This window comes from Pristis pectinata, chromosome 25 (assembly GCF_009764475.1).
Source record: "Pristis pectinata isolate sPriPec2 chromosome 25, sPriPec2.1.pri, whole genome shotgun sequence".
NCBI classification, from domain to species: domain Eukaryota; kingdom Metazoa; phylum Chordata; class Chondrichthyes; order Rhinopristiformes; family Pristidae; genus Pristis; species Pristis pectinata.
In genome coordinates, this window is record NC_067429.1 from 4,872,999 (window position 1) to 4,891,051 (window position 18,053).

At 45.9% G+C, this 18,053-nt stretch overlaps 1 protein-coding gene across 6 annotated transcripts in view; it reads right to left on the reverse strand.

The window, feature by feature from the left end:
• srcin1a (SRC kinase signaling inhibitor 1a) overlaps positions 1–18,053 on the reverse strand; it is a 412,726-nt gene that overhangs the window by 63,481 nt on the left and 331,192 nt on the right. For all 6 annotated transcript variants that reach the window (XM_052038892.1, XM_052038886.1, XM_052038887.1 and 3 more), the window contains 2 exons: positions 3,152–3,347; positions 1,485–1,683 (listed from right to left, as the gene is read on the reverse strand). In XM_052038892.1, the coding sequence (XP_051894852.1) occupies positions 1,485–1,683; positions 3,152–3,347 (395 nt within the window). The remainder of the gene's footprint in view (positions 1–1,484; positions 1,684–3,151; positions 3,348–18,053) is intronic.

An 18,053-nucleotide genomic window follows, 5' to 3' on the forward strand; every position in this document is an offset into this window, starting at 1 on the left:
AGAGGCAAAGGGCTGGAGGAGGAGGAATCTGGTAGGAGAGGGCAGTGGACCATGGAACGAAGGGAAGGAGGTGGGGAATAGATGGGCTAGTGATGAGGGTGAGGGTGAGGGAAGGGGAAAGGGAAGGGAGTCACAGGAATGAGGGAAGACAAAGGGGGTAGAGAAGAAGGGAGAAAACTGAGGGGAGAAGACGGGAGAGGTTACCAGAAGTTAGAGAAATCAATGTTGAAGCTGTCATGTTGGAGATGAACAAGGCAGAATATGAGGTGTCGTTCCTCCGACCCACGCCTGGCCTCAACGTGGCAGCAGAGGAGGCCATGGATAGGCATGTCAGTATGGGAGTGGGATGTGGAATTGGAGGGGGTGGCCACTGGAAAATCCTTTCTCTTCTGCGGCAGACGGAGCGAAGGTGCTCAATGAAGCACCCAATCTGCAGTGGGTCTCACCGATGTAGAGGAGGCTGCACCAGATGCAATAAATGACACCCTCGGACTCACAGGTAGAGCACTGCCTCACCTGGAAGGACTGTCCAGGGCCCTGAATGGGAGGAGGTGTAGGGACAGGTGTAGCACTTAGTGCTGTTTGGCCCTCTCAGTGGCCTCCTCTACATCGGTGACACCCGACACAGATTGGGGGACTGCTTCATTGAGCACCTTTGCTTCGTCCGCCACAAAAGAGAAAGAATCTCCCAGTGGCCGGCCATTTCAATTCTACATCCCACTCTCATACTGACGTGTCTATCCGTGGTCTCCTCTACTGGCACATCAAGGCCAGATGTAGGTTGGAGGAACAACGCCTCAAATTTAGCCTTGGGAGTCTCCAACCCGACGGCCTCAACATCGATTTCTCGAACTTCCGGTAGCCCCAGCCCTCTTCTACCCTTCTTCTCCCGCTTTCCTTTGTTTCCCCTCACTCCTGTGGCCCCCTCCCCCCTTCTGTTTCTGATGAAGGGTCTTGACCCAAAATCTCAACTGTTTATTTCCCTTCGGAGATGCTGCCTGACCTGCTGAGTTCCTCAAGTACTTTTTGTGTGTGTCATTTAAATGTTGGCACTTGTTGTAATCCATTAATGATGCATCGCCCTCAGCTGAACTACAGAACATCAAACTGCACCGAGCTTCCTTCTCTATTCTGGACACCTTGGAGAACATCCCTGACATCTGTTTGGAAAGGTGTGTGGGAGACAATGGTTTGACAGACCACAGGTGAGATGTACCACTCAGTAACAGAGTAGAACCCTACACTGGAAACAGTAGAGACTGCAGATGCTGGAATCTGGAGCAACAAACAACACACTGGAGGAACTCAGCAGGTCAGGCAGCATCTATGGAGGGAATTGGACAGTCGACGTTTCGGGTCGAGACCCTTCACCTGGACTTCAGCAGTTTGTCTTCCATCCTCCAGTGTTTTGTGCAGAACTTTTTTTTTGTTAAATTGTTGACCATTTGATCAAGGACAGCCATCTCCAGTGTTGCTCCTCTTACCTCACGTCTTCCAGCTCATAAAAGATGTTTCTTGTCTCGTCCTTGATGAGGATTGCAGTATTCGGAGACTTTAGCATGCCCATTGTGAGCTTCTGCGGGAACATGTGGACGATCAGGGCGTGCAGGGTGTCCATGCTGCTGATTTCATGAGTGATGTGGACCCTCCGGGTTTCATCACCAAACTGGAGGAACAGCACTCCTGTCACAACCACACAAAAGACTCACAGTCAGAAATGCCCCACTGGTATAATCATAAACCCCTACCCTGGGCAACAGGGATCTGCTTCATATTAAGAATACTCAATACTGGTCTCCTCATTTGATTGCACTGGGTACAATTCCTTGGTTTCACAACCTTCTCCCTGGTGATTCCTCTTCCAGTGAAAACCCAGACTAAGTGCCCGAGAGTCATACAGCATGGAAACAGACCCTTCAGCCCAACTCGTCCGTGCTGACCAAATTGGCTACCTGAGCTAGTCTGACGTCTGAGTTTGGCCCATATCCCTCTAAACCTTTCCTATCCATGCAACTGTCCAAATGTCTTTTAAATGTACCTGCCTCTACCACTTCCTCTGGCAGCTCGGTTCACATACCCATCACCCTCTGGGTGAAGAAGTTGCCCCTCAGGTCCTCTTCAACTCTTTCCCCTCTCACTTTAAACATATGGTCTCTAGTTTTGGACTCTCCTACCCTGGGGAAAAGATTTTGACTACTTACTTTATCTAGGTCCCTCATGAGTGGTGGATCACTAAATCATTGCAAAGGAATTGTAGCCCAGCCAGACAACATTGTCATCTAATGTCAGGTTCCCTTCTCCTCAAGTCATTTTTATGGTCTGATGCACCCTTGCATCACCTGACCCATGGCCTTCATAATATAGCTAACCTATGCCATTTCTAACAAAGGCCATCATTGGTTTTAACTCATTGTATCAGCAATGACCATTATCATTGGTTTTAACCTGTTGAACTATGGAAGAAGGTTAGTAGCTTTACTCAACTGAGCATTTGAAGATCATTTATTTTAGCCTTGAGTTTGCTTTGATTAATTCACATTGTTTTTAACCTGTTGAGTTCTGAATTAGACCATCAATGACAAGCTACTCTTTACTCTTCCCCCTTTCAAGTTTTCTGCTGTAGCTTTAGGCTACAATGCACAAGGACATCCTCTCCCAGGTCTCCTTGAATAAAACTTCATAACAAGGGTCACAATCACAGCAGGAGCCATCCTACCATCAAGACTTTGCTGCACACTGTACCAGCCTCTCTTGCTGACACTGGAATAGATATCTAACACTCAATGCAGTTGCCCCAGAGACCTTAACCCATGGAATGAATTTCTGGGTGAATCAACTTATCACCCAGCACCACCCTCTGTGTGAAGAAGTTGCCCCTCAGGTCCCTTTTAAATCTTTCCCCTCTCACCTTCAACCTATGCCCTCTAGTTTTTGAGTCCCTTTCCCTGGGAAAAAGACTGTGCGCGTTCACACTATCTATGCCTCCCATGATTTTACATGCCTCTATAAGATCACCCCTTAGTCTCCTCTGCTCCAAGTCCTAGCCTGCCCAACCTCTCCCGATAACTCAGTCCCTGAAGTCCAGGCAACATTCTTGGAAATCCCCTTTGCCCTCTTCCCGGCTCGATGGCGTCCTTCCTGTGTGTCCTACCTGGCGATCGGAGCTTGGCCTGACTGGTGGACCTGGACAGAGGCAGGCTCTGTCGGAAGCGGTTCGACCGGGTGAAACCGATCGGGACTTCGGCCTCCGACATGGTTTCCAACGACTCTGCCGACGCGAATGGTAGTTTGGCTGCCTGGTCCGCCAATCCCGACTGCTGGCTCTGGGAATGCCTGGGACTCCGAGTCTGTGTGTGGCAGAGAAAAGGAAAGAGAGGGAGATTACACTGGGCAGGTTTCACTTCACCAGCCCTTTTTGTAGGTTGCTCCAATGAGCTTTCGGCCTTGTTGTACTTCACCCAACACCTTGTCCAAATTAAGCAGTAACCGCAAGTCACATTCCCGCCTTTCCATTTGGATTGGGGCTGTTTCCAGAGAGAATCAGTTACATTTAAGGGACTGGTGTACCCAGGAGGAATGAGAGTAATTGTAACCCAAGGCACATCCTCATGGTTAGCTGGGAAGGTGGGGTTGGAGAGGATGAGCTACCATTGTGTTCAGTGGAGGGTGTGTTTTGTAAAATCTAAACATTACTTGCTGTTACAAGAATGTAAGGAATAGGAGGAGAAAGAGGCCATTCAGCCCTCATGCCTGCTTCACCATTCAAGGAAGTCATGGCTGATCTTTTATCTCTTCGCCATATACCATATCCTTTTGATTGCTTTAATATCAAAAATTTTGATGAAATATAAAATCCTCAGAATCTCCGTTGCAAGGTCGTTGACCGGAAACATTCATTCTGCTTCACTCTCCACAGATGCTGCCTGACATGCTTAAGGCTTCATGTACAAGTAACAAAGAAATAGAAGTCACCAACCACTGCCTGGACCCAACACTCCATGCTGGTGTCAATACTGACCCTCAACATTATTCCCAACAGCAGAGACTGATCTTCCACTGACTACTGAATTCGCTAAATTTATTTCACCTTCCAACCTGTCTTCTTGCCTGCCTGATTTTCATTACTTTGACCATACACAGGACTGCTCCATAACTCCCTCTTTCCTGCTCAGTATCCACCACCTTGTGAAGTGCTTGGATATCTTGTGAAGAACCTGAAAGAAGAGTGTAGAAACTTGTCTAATATTGCGCACACTAAACGTTTCTTGGACCATTGTGACCTCGTATCCTGCTTCAGAAGTTCAGAGTCCATTGACATCAATGGCATCTAGCAGAAGTTGTTCAGATAAGATTTCTTTATTAGTCACATGTACATCGAAACACACAGTGAAATGCATCTTTTGTGTAGGGTGTTCTGGGGGCAGCCCACAAGTGTCGCCACGCTTCCAGTGCCAACATAGCATGCCCACAACTTCCTAACCCGTACGTCTTTGGAATGTGGGAGGAAACTGGAGCACCCGGAGGAAACCCACGCAGTCACAGGGAGAACGTACAAACTCCTTACAGACAACAGCCGGAATTGAACCCGGTTCGCTGGTGCTGTAATAGCATTATGCTAACCGCTACACTACCATGTAAGTTGTACCACAAACTTAGGTAGCACCTTAAAGCAAAGGATGACCCATAGCACTAGTTGCAGTAAACACATCAACCAATTTCCATACAGACAAGCAGTAATTATTTTATGGACGTGGGCTTCGCAGGCTGAGCCAGAATTTAATTGCCCTTCCCTAGTTGCCACTGAGAAGGTGGTGATGATCTGCTGCAGTCCTTGGTGTGGGTGTACCCACAACGCTGTTCGGGAGAGAGTCCCAGGGTTTTGACATGTAATGTATTATTGCCATTCAGTCAATAATGTACGAGACATGAGCATTGCTGGTGAGGCCAACACTTGCTACCCACGAGAAGATGGTGGTGAGCAGCCTTCGTGAACCATTGCAGTCCTTCAGATGAAGATTCTCCCACAGTGCTGACTCATCTCTCTTTATCCTGAACCAATGAACCCAAAGTCTCAACTTGAGAATTAAACAAAATAAATAAATCATTCAGGTCTGGAATGCCTAAATAGAGAGAAAAAAAACGTCAAGGCTTTGTGCACTTGAGGCATAGAGGTAGAAGGGTGTGAGCTGTCTATGTTCTGTCCACACACAGCTCCAGAATCCTGAAGCAGGTTACCAATAATTTATGATTCAATTATAGAACTTCAGATAACGTAGCTGATGGATGCAAATTATTTTTTTAATATTTTAAGTCATGCTCGGATGTAGTTTCTGGCTGAAAGACCTTCCTGTCTCCTGTGTGTGATGCACTGTTTGGATTTTACATAACTCAGCCTCCACCGAACACGGGGGTAGCTCAGCCTCTCTATAATCACATTACCGCTTAAAGCACGGATGTACACGCACAACTAACCTGCCTGTCACTCCAGATTGATTTCACCTGCTTCCCAATGTTCACAAACTTGCATCCTTGTCTGTACACATCCGTCAAATCCGCAGCTCATTTCCCTATTCCTCCTCCATCATCCCACCTCACCTTGAATCCCCTCTCCTGCCAGGTTCCCCCTCCCCTCTCCTCCTCTGTCACTCCACTTAACTCAAGTTCTGTTTCATCACCAATGTCCTAGAGTATAGACAGTATAGAAACAGTCCATTCGGCCCACTGTGTTAATGCTGACCATCAAGCACCCATTGACAGTAATCACATTTTCATTCTCCCCACGTTCCCATCAACTTCCTCCTGATTCTACTGCTCACCTACACGCCAGGGGCAATTTACTGTGGCCAAGTAATCTACCAACCCAAACGTTTTTGGGAAGCAGGAGGAAACCAGAGCATCAGGGGGAAGCCCATGCAGTCGCAGGGAGATCTTTATAAATTCTGAGGTCAGGATAGAACTGGGGTCGCTGGAGCTTTGAGGCAACAGCTCTACCAACTACGCCAACTCAAATCCTGCTGGTCCTCTTATTAAACACGTGTAACAGTGTGCTTAGAAAAGCATAACCTGATCAGGCAGCAATCATATTGTCAGTGTCTCCAATTACTTGCTCTACCTGCATGCCAGCATGTTAGGAATCGCACTAGGACTCCCAGATCGCTCCACAGTTCAGAGCTCTGCAACCTCTCACCATTTCGAGAAGAGGCTTTTTTTTACTCTTCCTGACGTTTCATCTGCCTCTTAATGCCAGATAGCAGAGCCAGATAGCAGAGCCAGATCTTTTATGCCCATCTAAGACAGCAAACGGGGCCAGGGTTTAATATCTCCCAAGGGAGGGCACCTCCAACAGTGCAACACTCCTTCAGCGCTGCACTGGAGCATCAGACTATACTTCTGTCTCTGAACTGGTGTTCAAGTCCTGATTCAAAGGCAAAGGTGCCAGGTTTGATCCGAGCTCCATATACAAGTGCCCCAATCCACATCAATGTGAAACATACACCTGAGCACGGGAACTAAAGGTGACACATACTCAGGATGCCTCAGCTTTCTCTATGCTGAAGAAGAGTTAGTGAAGTGCTGAGGCTAAAAAGCCCATCAATCAGCACTTTTCACACCGAGTCACTGTTATGTGTAATATTTACACTGACTATAAACTATTCCTGGCTTCACCGTCAAAACAGATCTTGTTCGTTTTTTCTCCTTTGGCTTAACCCCCTGCAGAACCAAAAAGCAGAAATGTAACTTCTATCATTCCTTCAAAGACCTGGATTTCTGCAGAGCAGTTAACAGAGAGCCCCCCAAGCTCCACAACCAATGAGGACCTTTGTGACATATAATAATGAAGGAAACATGGTAGCCAATTAGTTCACATCAAGTTCCTAGACATAACAATCAGGTAATCTGGTTTTTGTTTAATTTGTTTAATAAAGGGGTAAACATTACCCAGGTCACCATGGAGAAATCAGTGCTATGGGATACTTTACATCCACCCCAGAGGGAAAGTGGGGCCTCAGTTTAACTGAAGGATGGCACCTCCAACAGTGCAGCACCCCCTCAGCAGTGCATTATAGAGGGGACATTAACCTGTTCCCAAATCCAAGGCAGGTCTGCTACCCATTCTGTAAATATCATCAACCGAATTAGTGCACATATTTGCGCACATGATCCATAGTTGGCTACACTGGAATCAGATATTTCCTACGGTGAACAAACCCAGGAAAACTGCAGAGAGTTGTGGACACAGCCCAGCACATCACGGGCACCAGCCTCCCCTCCATGGACTCTGTCTACACCTCTCGCCGCTTTGTTAAAGCAGCCAAAATAATCAAGGATCCCACCCACCCACCCTAGTCATTCTCTCTTCTCCCCTCTCCCATCGGGAAGAAGATACAAAAGCCTGAAAGCACGTACCACCAGGCTTCTATCCCGCTGTTATAAGACTATTGAATGGTTCCCTAGTACGATAAGATGGACTCTTGACCCCACAATCTACCTCATTATGACCTTGCACCTTATTGTCTGCCTGCACTGCACTTTCTCTGTAACTAACACTTTATTCAGCATTCTGTATTGTTTTACCCTGTACTACCTCAACGCACTGTGTAATGAATTGATCTGTATGAACGGTATGCAAGACAAGTTTTTCGCTGTACCTTGGTACATGTGACAACAATAAATCAATTTGGTAATATAGTGAGAAAGGCTGAAACAACCTGATCTGATGACCTCTCTCTCAGAATTGTTCAGTCACCTGTTCACACACCGACCTGCACAACCCTAACCCTACCTCAGCAACGGAACACTACGGACCACCTCTTGCACTACCGTGGACTTGTCTCTGATGGTGTTTCATTTTTGCACTAATGTCTTGTTTTGCAGTTTTTTTCTCTTCACCATCTTGTATAATTTACGTCCTATTGTTTGAACCTATGTGCCTGTGATGCTGCTGTAAGTTTCTCATTGTATGTGTAACCTCACCGCACTTGTGCACATGACAATAAACTCGACTTGACAACACTTCTCACTGCTGCTTGTGTCACAGATTCATACAACACAGGAGGCAGGTCCATTGTATGCGAGTTGGCTCCTTCGGAGCACCAGCCAGTTAGTCCTGCTCCCAGGGATGGATAAACCCTTCCCCCGACTGCTCACCCAATTCCTTTGCCAAAGTTACCATTGATTCCTGTTGGGCTGCCTGGTCAAGGCTTAAAAATCCTCATGGATGGGAATGTGGGGAGAAAAAAAAGGATTGGTGTAGGATTATAATAAATGGTGATCGGTGCAAATTTAGTGGATCAAACAGCCTGTCCTCTGCTCTATGACTCTAGAGCAGGATATACCACACATGCCTCTGATTCTTTTGAAAATCTTTCCTCCCTAGTGTTGCCTCTACTTCCCCACATGTATCATACCCCTTCCTTCTCATTTATGTAGCTCCAACACCTCCCAAACACTCCACATCTCACACTGTAGGCACACTCCACACAGCCCCTCCTCTACAAGGCTCACACATTCCCTGGACCCCGCCCACAGCCCCACACCCTATGCGTACACACTCGGGACACACTGCATCCCACACACATCGCCCCCAGAACCTCACAGCACCGCACGCCACACGCACACAGCCCACACACACCAAGACAGATACAGATGCTCACTCACACACCACACGCTGAGTAGGGCTCCCTCGCGCTGACTCCCTGCAACCAGAATCAGGGAGCCAGTGCAAGGGAGCCTCTGCCTGATAGACAAGCATGGTGTTCACACACACCGGTGGATGTACAAAACTCTTCCAGCAGTCAGGGTCAACAGATTAAGTGCAATAATGAGAGGGTGATTGTGTGATGGGACAAAATTCTCTCTCTACAACTCCTTGCAGATAATCCAGCTTGTGCCAAGTAAGCAGAATTTCATTTGGAAACTTGTAAAAACTTCCATTTGAGGGATGTAATGTGTGCTGTGCTTCAGTGGGAAGGCAGAGACCTCAGCATTTTGTTGCATCACTGATAGACACCTTTGCTCATCTGAGACAATCCCAGCTCTTTGAATAAAACTTTTGTGTTTGAGCACTCAGTGGATAATCACTCAACCAATCCTCTGAAGATCACATAATACAGGCTTTGTTTGAAGCTACAACAAATCTGTGGGAATCTCGATAACGTTAAGATTGCAACAGCTGAACTGACAGCTGGAGGGTACGAGGTCTACATACGTGGAGGCCATCGTCAGAGAGAATCACTCAAAAGGTGGAGACTGAAGACAAAACCCTACAGAAACAAACAGTTTCACACCCAGAACCTTCCCTCCTCAGCTGAGGGCAGGCTATGATTTTTCAATTGTGCTTCTGTGCTGTGAGCAAGGCTCTGTGACGTAAAGCAGGTTTTTTTTGTCTGGTCAGTGTCGAAATGCTTCACACACATGAACAAAAACAAGCAGGGACCTAGTTGACAGCACTGGACAGCACAATAGGCCATTCAGCCCATCATGCTTCTGCTAGTTCTTCGAAAGTACATATTCAGTTGGATTCACTTGTCCTGCTCTTACTTCAGAACTCTAAACATTTTCCCTTCATTTATCCAATTCCCTTCTGAAAATTCCCATTGGATCTCCTTCCAGATCGCAATATGGACATCAATAGCATTCTCGACATTCCTCTGTGCTTTTTTTTAAACCAAATAACTCACTCCAGAGTTCTCTGGTTACTGCCTGTCCTCCAGTGCAATGAGTTTCTTCTCATTCACTCTTGGAGCTGTGAAGCTATAAGTCCCTTTTTCATTTCAATTTTTAATTGTCCTTTTGGAAATAGTACTGGTCACCTCAGGATTGTGTTCCCAATGTCTAGGGGATCAAGATACAATACCGTCAGCTATGAAGAAGTGGAAAGTTTCACACGTGCCAAGGGGATGCTTGAAATATACCCGAGGCCAAGTTGGAGAGGGCTGCCCCATGCAAAGACTGGGCAATTGCTCCTCTTACCCAATGCCATGAGGGCCCTCGTTTCTCCAGCCTCACTGTTGAAAATGTTGGAAGAAGCCTTTGGTAGAAGACCCACCTAAATTTGCAATGGGACTAATCAAATCATTCAGAAATATCTTAAAGGACACAACAAAGCGGCTTTGCACATAATGCCCATTGTCATAAGGTAAGATATCTTTATTAGTCACATGTACATCGAAACACACAGTGAAATGAACCTTTTGCGTAGAGTGTTCTGGGGGCAGCCCGCAAGTGTCGCCACGCTTCCGGCGCCAACATAGCATGCCCACAACTTTCTAACCCGCACGTCTTTGGAATGTGGGAGGAAACCAAAGCACCCGGAGGAAACCCACACAGACACGGGGAGATCGTACAAACTCCTTACAGACAGCGGCCAGAATTGAACCCAGGTCACTGGCGCTGTAATAGCATTACACTAACCGCTACACTACCGTGCCTGCCCATATTAATAACAGTGTTATATTCATTCTGCATTCCATGGCCAGATAAAATCTGATTGATGCAGTCAGTTGAGGCAAGAATCTTGGGCTATCCCTGAATAGATTGGCCAAATGCAGCGTCTGTGCACTAAGCTCCACATTAAATGGCGGGAAAGGGAGGTTTAATTACATTGAAAAGAGAGAACAATTTCTGGGAAAAAGATGCAACGTACCACGAGAGAGATGAAATTAGTGGGGAGAAACACAGAGGGATGAATATATAAAAAGAAGTACGTTAACCCCAAAATTAACAGGCAAGTCAAAAGTAACATTCCCAGAAGGTTTAGCTATAGGGTGAGAATGGTTAAATGGATCACAGATGGAATATTTTCCCATGCTTTGTCAAACTTCTGGCACCATTTCAAAGATTCCTAGGGTGTACCAGGCAGCTCCACTTTTGATGTCAAATCAATGAAATTGCCCCCAAAAATATGCAACTTCGATTTGGTGCTTTAAAGCTTTCACCACAGATCTGTGGGGCTGAGATTAGTGTGGGGCTGTGGAGCAGTGAGAACAAGTGCAGAGAGTCAATGCCTGGAGAATGAGAGTGGTTAAACCTTCAGCAATGACACATTACCCATGTGCAGCTGCTTGGCAGGCGACTAACAGTAACACCCAGCTATAGATTACAGCTCTCATGCTGACCTAGTTTTAAGGTTTTTGAGGGCCTCAAGATTAAATGAAAAAAAAGATTTAAAGCAACCTGGTAGTGCTGAAGCCACAAGCTCAAAGTTGCAAAAACTTGCATTTATATGACGTCTTTAACATGGTAAAAACCAGGCAGGTGTGGGGATCAGACAATGAGTCTTAGGAGCAGTTATTAGGATAGAACATAGAACAATGTTGTGCTGAACTAATTAAGCTAATGACATCTAGTCCCTTCTACCTCCACATGGTCCATATCCCTCCATTCTCTGCACATTGATGTGCCTATCTAAGAGCCTCTTAAACACCTCTATCGTATCTGCCTCCACCACCACCCCTGGCAGTGCATTCCAGGCACCCACCACTCTCTGTGTAAAAAAAACTTGCCCCGCACATCTCCTTTAAACTTTCCCCCTCTCACCTTAAATGCACGTCCTCTAGTGTCAGAGATTTTGACCCTGGGGTAAAGATACCGGCTGTCTACTTGGTCTATGCCTCTCATAATCTTATAAACCTCTATCAGGTCTCCCCTCAGCCTCCACCACTCCAGAGAAAACAGCCCTAGTTTGTCCAACCTCTCCTTATAACACATGCCCTCTAATCCAGGCAGCATCCTGGTAAACCTCTTCTCTATGACCTCCACATCTTTCCTATAATGGGACGACCAGAACTGAATGCAATACTCCAGATATGGCCTTTGCACGTGTGACTAGAAGACTTTGTCAATTAAGGAGGTTTGAGAGAGAGAGCGCACGCGAGAGAGAGAGCGCACGCGAGAGAGAGAGCGCGCACAACCTGGGTGGCTAAAGACATAGCTTCTTTCTAAAGGCAGGGTATTGGAAATCAGCAGGAGCACCAGAAGCTCAGAAGAATACGAGGCTGGAGGATGTTCGAGGTTGGGAGGTCTATGTTATATGAGAAAATGAGGAGAATTTTAAAACTGAAGTGCTTGGATTAGGAGCCAATGAAAGTTGACAAGCATGGGGGGCAATGGATGATCAGGGGTTGGGGTGTGGGCAGCAGAGTTTTGGATGTTCCTGTCCACAGTGGATGGGAAGTGGCTCCTAGTCATGGCCGTGTGGATGGAAACAACTCTCTCAGTTGTAGCATGTGCTGAACTTACAGGAGTCAAACAAATAGCTTACATCCTGCACACCGAGCGAAGTGAATTGGGTGAAGACTGTGTCTGAGCTTCCACTTAGGACTCCTGACTGGAGCCTTTTGTCCACCACCATTCACAATGAGATGAGGCAGGACTGCAGACCATTGACCTGATGTAATAGTTGAAGAACCACTTAGCTCATGCTACTCCTGGTTTTGATATTTAGCACAACGTAATCCTGTGTGGGGGCGATACATTGGCACAGCTAGTAAAGCTGTTGCTTCACAGCTCCAGCAACCCAGGTTCAATCCTGACCTCCGGTGCTGTCTGTGTGGAGTTCACACATTCTGCGTGGATTTCCTCTGAATGCTCTGGTTTTCTCCCCACATCCCGAGGTGTGGCAGGTGGTAGGCTGATGGTTGGCGTGGAACCTGTGGGCCAGAGGATCCGTTTCCATGCTGTACGATTCCAGCTTCACCAGGTTCGCAATGCCTGAAAGTGCTCCTCATGGATCTTTACATTAGAGATAGGAAGTAACAGGCCAGTCAGCCCTTCGAGCCATTCAACAAGATCGTGCACAATCCAGTCATGGCCCTAACACCACTTTCCCCACATTCCCCATACCCTGTCCGTATCAAATTGACCCAGTGTTGGTCCCCAGGCTTGGCTTTAAAGGTGGTGGGAGATATGGTGGGTCACAAGGTTACAGCTGCTGATGATGGCTAACAACACCTCACTGATCCCCAGTTTCCAGCTGTTTGCCCTGCTCTGAATTCCAAAATTATTTAATTAACTGACTTTAAGTTCCATCATTGAATTTGAAGTCAACATTTGACCAGTCTTCTGAATTACTAGCTCAGTAACATAACTGCTGTACTTAGAATCATAGAAAGCATCTTATCTGGATGCATCACGGCTTGGTATGGCAACTGCTCTGCCCGGGACCGCAAGAAACTGCAGAGAGTTGTGGACGTAGCCCAGCACATCACGGAAACCAGCCACCCCTCCATGGACTCTGTCTAAACCTCTCGCTGCCTGAGTGAAGCAGCCAGCATAATCAAAGACCCCACCCACCCGGGTCATTCTCTCGTCTCCCATCAGGCAGAAGATACAGAAGCCTGAGGGCACATACCACCAGGCTTAAGGATAGTTTCTATCCCACTGTGATAAGACTATTGAACAGTTCCCTTACACGATGAGGTGGACTCTTGACCTCACAATCTACCTTGTTATGACCTTGCACCTTATTGTCTAACTGCAATGCACTTCCCTGTAGCTGTGACACTTTACTCTACATTCTGTTATTGTTTTTACCCTGTACTATCTCAATGCACTGTGTAATGAATTGATCTGTATGAATGGTTTGCAGGACAAGTTTTCCACTGTACCTCGGTATAAGTGACAATAATAAATCAATACTTGTAAGGGATCAGTTGAATAGCTCTACAAATGAGCTGACATGAGCTCAAAGGGCTAATGATTCTGTAAACTTAATGAATCCTTCAGGTTCAATGTTTATCACTTTGCTGGTCTGAAGTAGACACTCAAAGTAACATAAAAAATAAATGCCTGCTAATGTTAATCTTTGCACTGGGGAACGGTCCACGAGAGGGGAAAATGCCTGAGAACATCAACAGAGAGGCACATTGGTGGGCAGTTTGCACGACTGCTTCACAGCTCCATAGACCAGGGTCCAATCCTGAGGTTGGGTGCTGTCTGTGTGGAGGTTGCATCCCACAGTGGTTGGGAACAGCAGTATCTGCACTATGGTCATTGGTGCAGACTGACTATCAATCCCAATTCACCCAGCAAACTCAAAGTGTAAACATGAAGAAATCAGTCCTGTCTGCAAAAATAAGTTGGTATAAAAACTGGTGCATCATAGAACTCATTGTGACGATGCAATATTAAAATGCATCGCAGCAACATTTGTTCCCTTACTCACTGAATAAGCATCATTTAGTCCATGATAGTTCTCACTGAAGGACAAGTCCAGCCATTCCATCAGGTATGTCCACCAGGTACCAGCTCTATTGTGTACTTTACCCAATCTTCCTTACCTTCTAGGGAAACTTCTTGCCAAATCTCACTCTGCCCCTCCCCTTCCATGTGACCTAACAACCACTAAAGCTCATGGAGTTAACTTTCTTTCCCAAAAGACATCCCATTGATTGCTACGTTCAAAGCCCGGTAGACAAAAGGATCTAAGAAAATCCTCAACAGACTCAAAGAGACTAGCTCAGACAGAGATGTGGTAACCTGAGTAGTCTCAATCTATGACACTATAGCAATCCAGAAGGTTAAGTTGGCAGCAGATAGAAAGTTGATGAATTATGGAGTTGCATGATTTGATTTAAAATTATTTTTCAAAGCATGTTTGTCTGAAAGCATAATTCAAATTTTGCTCAGAGTACCAGCCAACATGAAGCATGAAATTCGACTCGTATGCCTTGTGTATTTTCAGTTCACTTTGAGTACAATTAATAGATTTCACCAGCTAAAAGAATATCAATTGCTGAAATCCAATATCTCTTCTATTTATCCAATTAAATGCTACTTCATTGATCAAACCAACCCTCCTGCCTCATGACTGCAAGCTCTAAAAGCAAATCTTCTTATATTTGTTTTCATTAGTTCAACAGAACCTTTGCCATCCACATTAGGTGGGGATTGCAATTAACGGTTTGGTTTCTCCCAGCACATCTCTGTACAGAACAGGTCAGTGAGAAGGCTGGTGATCCATATTTCTCAAAGGATCATCACACGATTTGCACATCCAGCTGCCCAACCTGCACTCTCCATTAACTGGTTCCCTGACAAGTCCATTTTCTCTATGACCAATTAAAAAGCAGACACACTTCACATTAACCAAATGGGTAGTTCTGTCTCTGATGTAACCAATAGTCACTGTGAAACTACAAGATCACTGATGCCCTTCAGGGAAGGAATCTGTTGGTCTGGACCACGTGCGATTCCAGATCCTCAGAATGGTCTAGGAGACACTCAGGACGACAATGTACAAGGTGTACAGGATATTAAATTTGATCAGATGGGAGCATTGAATACATGAGCAGGGAGGTCATGGACAGTTTTATAAAACGTTGGTCAGGCCACAACTGGAGCACTGTGATGATAGGAAGGCTGTGTTTGTACTGGAGAGGGGGCAGAGGAGATTCATCAGGATGTTGCCTGGGGTGGAGAGTTTCAGTCATGGGGAGAAACTGGAGAGGCTGCGTTTGTATTCCCTGGAACAGCTGAAGCTGGGGGACGGGGACCTGACTGAGGCATACGAGGGGATCGACAGAATGGATAGCCAGAAATCTTTCTCCGTAATACGTGCATCACAAGCTGGAGGATATAGGCTTAGGATAAGGGATGAGAGAGGAAGAGGATATCTGCAGAAGAATATTTCACCCAGAGGGTAATTGGAATCTTGAACGTGTGACCCAAGTGGGTGGTGGAAGCAGGTGCTTACAAAACATTAAAAAAAAATCAATATAAGCACTTGAACCACCGAGGCGTGGGAGGCGATGCACTATGTGCTGGCAAATGGATTAGTGTTATGGTCCATTGATGGCCAACATGGACATGATGGGCCAAAGGGCCTGTTTCCGTGTTGTAGGATTGTATGACTCTAACTGCCAGCTTTGCCTGCAAGGTCCACACATCTGAATAAATACGGCAAAGGAAGTTCTCTAATCTGTTCTGATCCAACCACTGCCAGCTCTTTCCAATCCTCTGGCTGCCTACGACTGGCAGCACTAGTCCCATGGTACGACAGGCCATCCTCCCCATCCACAACAAGTGCGCCAACACACAAACAGATGAACCAAGTGAGATACCAAGACCTCCTCTAGTACCTGTCAATCCAGTACCTTCAAGGGAAGGAGGTGGGGGTGTGGTCTGAGTATTGTTCCCCGGGGAGAGAAGAAAATCAAAGAAGAGAGGCCAACACAAATAGGGCTTTGACAGATGGCTTTGCTTCCTGTTTCAGTCAGATGAAGGAGTCCAGCCATCAGTGCACGGCAGCCCGTCGAATGCAACGTCCCCTGTGTGGCGTCAGTCTTTTGATGGACTTCACCAGCAGACGTTGGATTAATTATTCATTGCAGCAGATGTAAGGCACTTCTCATCATTTATAAGGTACACTGAGCTGAGTGCTGCAGGAACTCACTCCTCAGGGAGTACCACAGACAAACATTCCCCAACAGGACCATGAGTGGCTGAACCAAACAAATAAACGGAGAAACACCAAAGTGAAAGGGACACTGTTTTCAGTGATGTTAATGAAAATGGATCAAGTTACTGCTCCTGAATACATCAGGACTTGTTTTACCACATGAAAAAAAATGATGTTCTATTACAATGGTTAACAAAGTTATTATAGGTTCGTCACACTGAAAAGACCTTTGAGGAGAAAATTGGGCCATAATTCCACTTTGGAAAACTAAACAATTTCAAACACAATTTGAGAGTGCAGCCAGGGAGGAAACTCTACCCCAATGATCCTGTGCAGCTAGACGAGAGAGAGAGCAAGACAAGACAAGTGAGCGAGAGAAAATGAAGAGACAGCATACAGGAGAGCGAGGTGGCTAGATTGTCCCAATAACTTTCCCAAGCATGAGGAAGCACTGCTGAAGCACACCATGTCAGAGGGCTTTAAATTACCTGTCACTGAACACACTGAGCTTGAGACTGGTAGATATTTAGGTAGAGAGGGGATCAGGAGGCACAGCAAGGATATGGGAAAGTGGACAAACCAGAGGACCAGCCAGGATCTTCTAGAATGACAGGACAGGCTCGTGGGACCACATTACAGGCTCCTGCTCCTATTTCTTATATTGTGTTCCACACTCTAGTTAATTCATACCTCGTACATTCAGATCCAACACTGTGTTTTAACTCTGATTCAGCTGGGGCTCAGTGTCCAGGTGCATACATGTGCTAAAAGCACACATGCAGATGGTATTGGAAGGCAGCTAACATGTGAAAGACTGTACCTCAGCAAAGAATGAACCCAGACTGCTTTCTCTGCTTCTATTTTACAAGTGTGCACAGGCAGGAGTGTACATGTGGAACTGTGAACGAGTGCATGCATGCAAAGATGCATGTGCTTTTGCATCCGTGCATGAATGCAAGTATGAATGAATGAGTGTGTGTGTGTGTGTGTGTGTGTGTGTGTGTGTGTGTGTGTGTGTGTGTGTGTGTGTGTGTGAGAGAGTGAGTGCGCGCACACATGCGCGCAAAACACTAAGTAATCCATTGGAGAGATATTGTTTTGGATGGATATTACAAAGGTGGTCATATTTCAGAGAGTGTAGTCTCCCTGGTAATATCGTCCTTCTCTGGTGCTGGTGGAAGATTTTCAAGAACCCATTAACATCGAGCTGAAGTGACACTTTCCCAGATAATTCTTTGTGCTGAATTTACATTACTTATTAAAAAGAACCATCAAAATGTCCAACCAGCTTTTATTATTTCAAAAATCATGAATGTTTAAAATCTCAATCATTCTCACTTTAGCACAGAGAGAAATTAATTTGACTCCAGGAAGGAACTGGTCCCATGACAGTGATAAATGAGGGCGAGGCATCAGGAAGTATCCCATTTCCCCAAGTTGGGGTGACTTCACTGAGGTTTTATTATTGGTTTATTATTGTCACATGTACTGAGACACAGTGAAAAAGCTTTTGTTTGGTGTGCCATCCAGGCAGATCATGCCAAACATCAGTATATTGAGGTAATAAAAGAAAAGAGAATGCAGAATATAGTGTTGCAGCTACAGAGAAACTGCAGTGCAGGTAATCAAATTCATGCAAGTGTTCAACTATCAG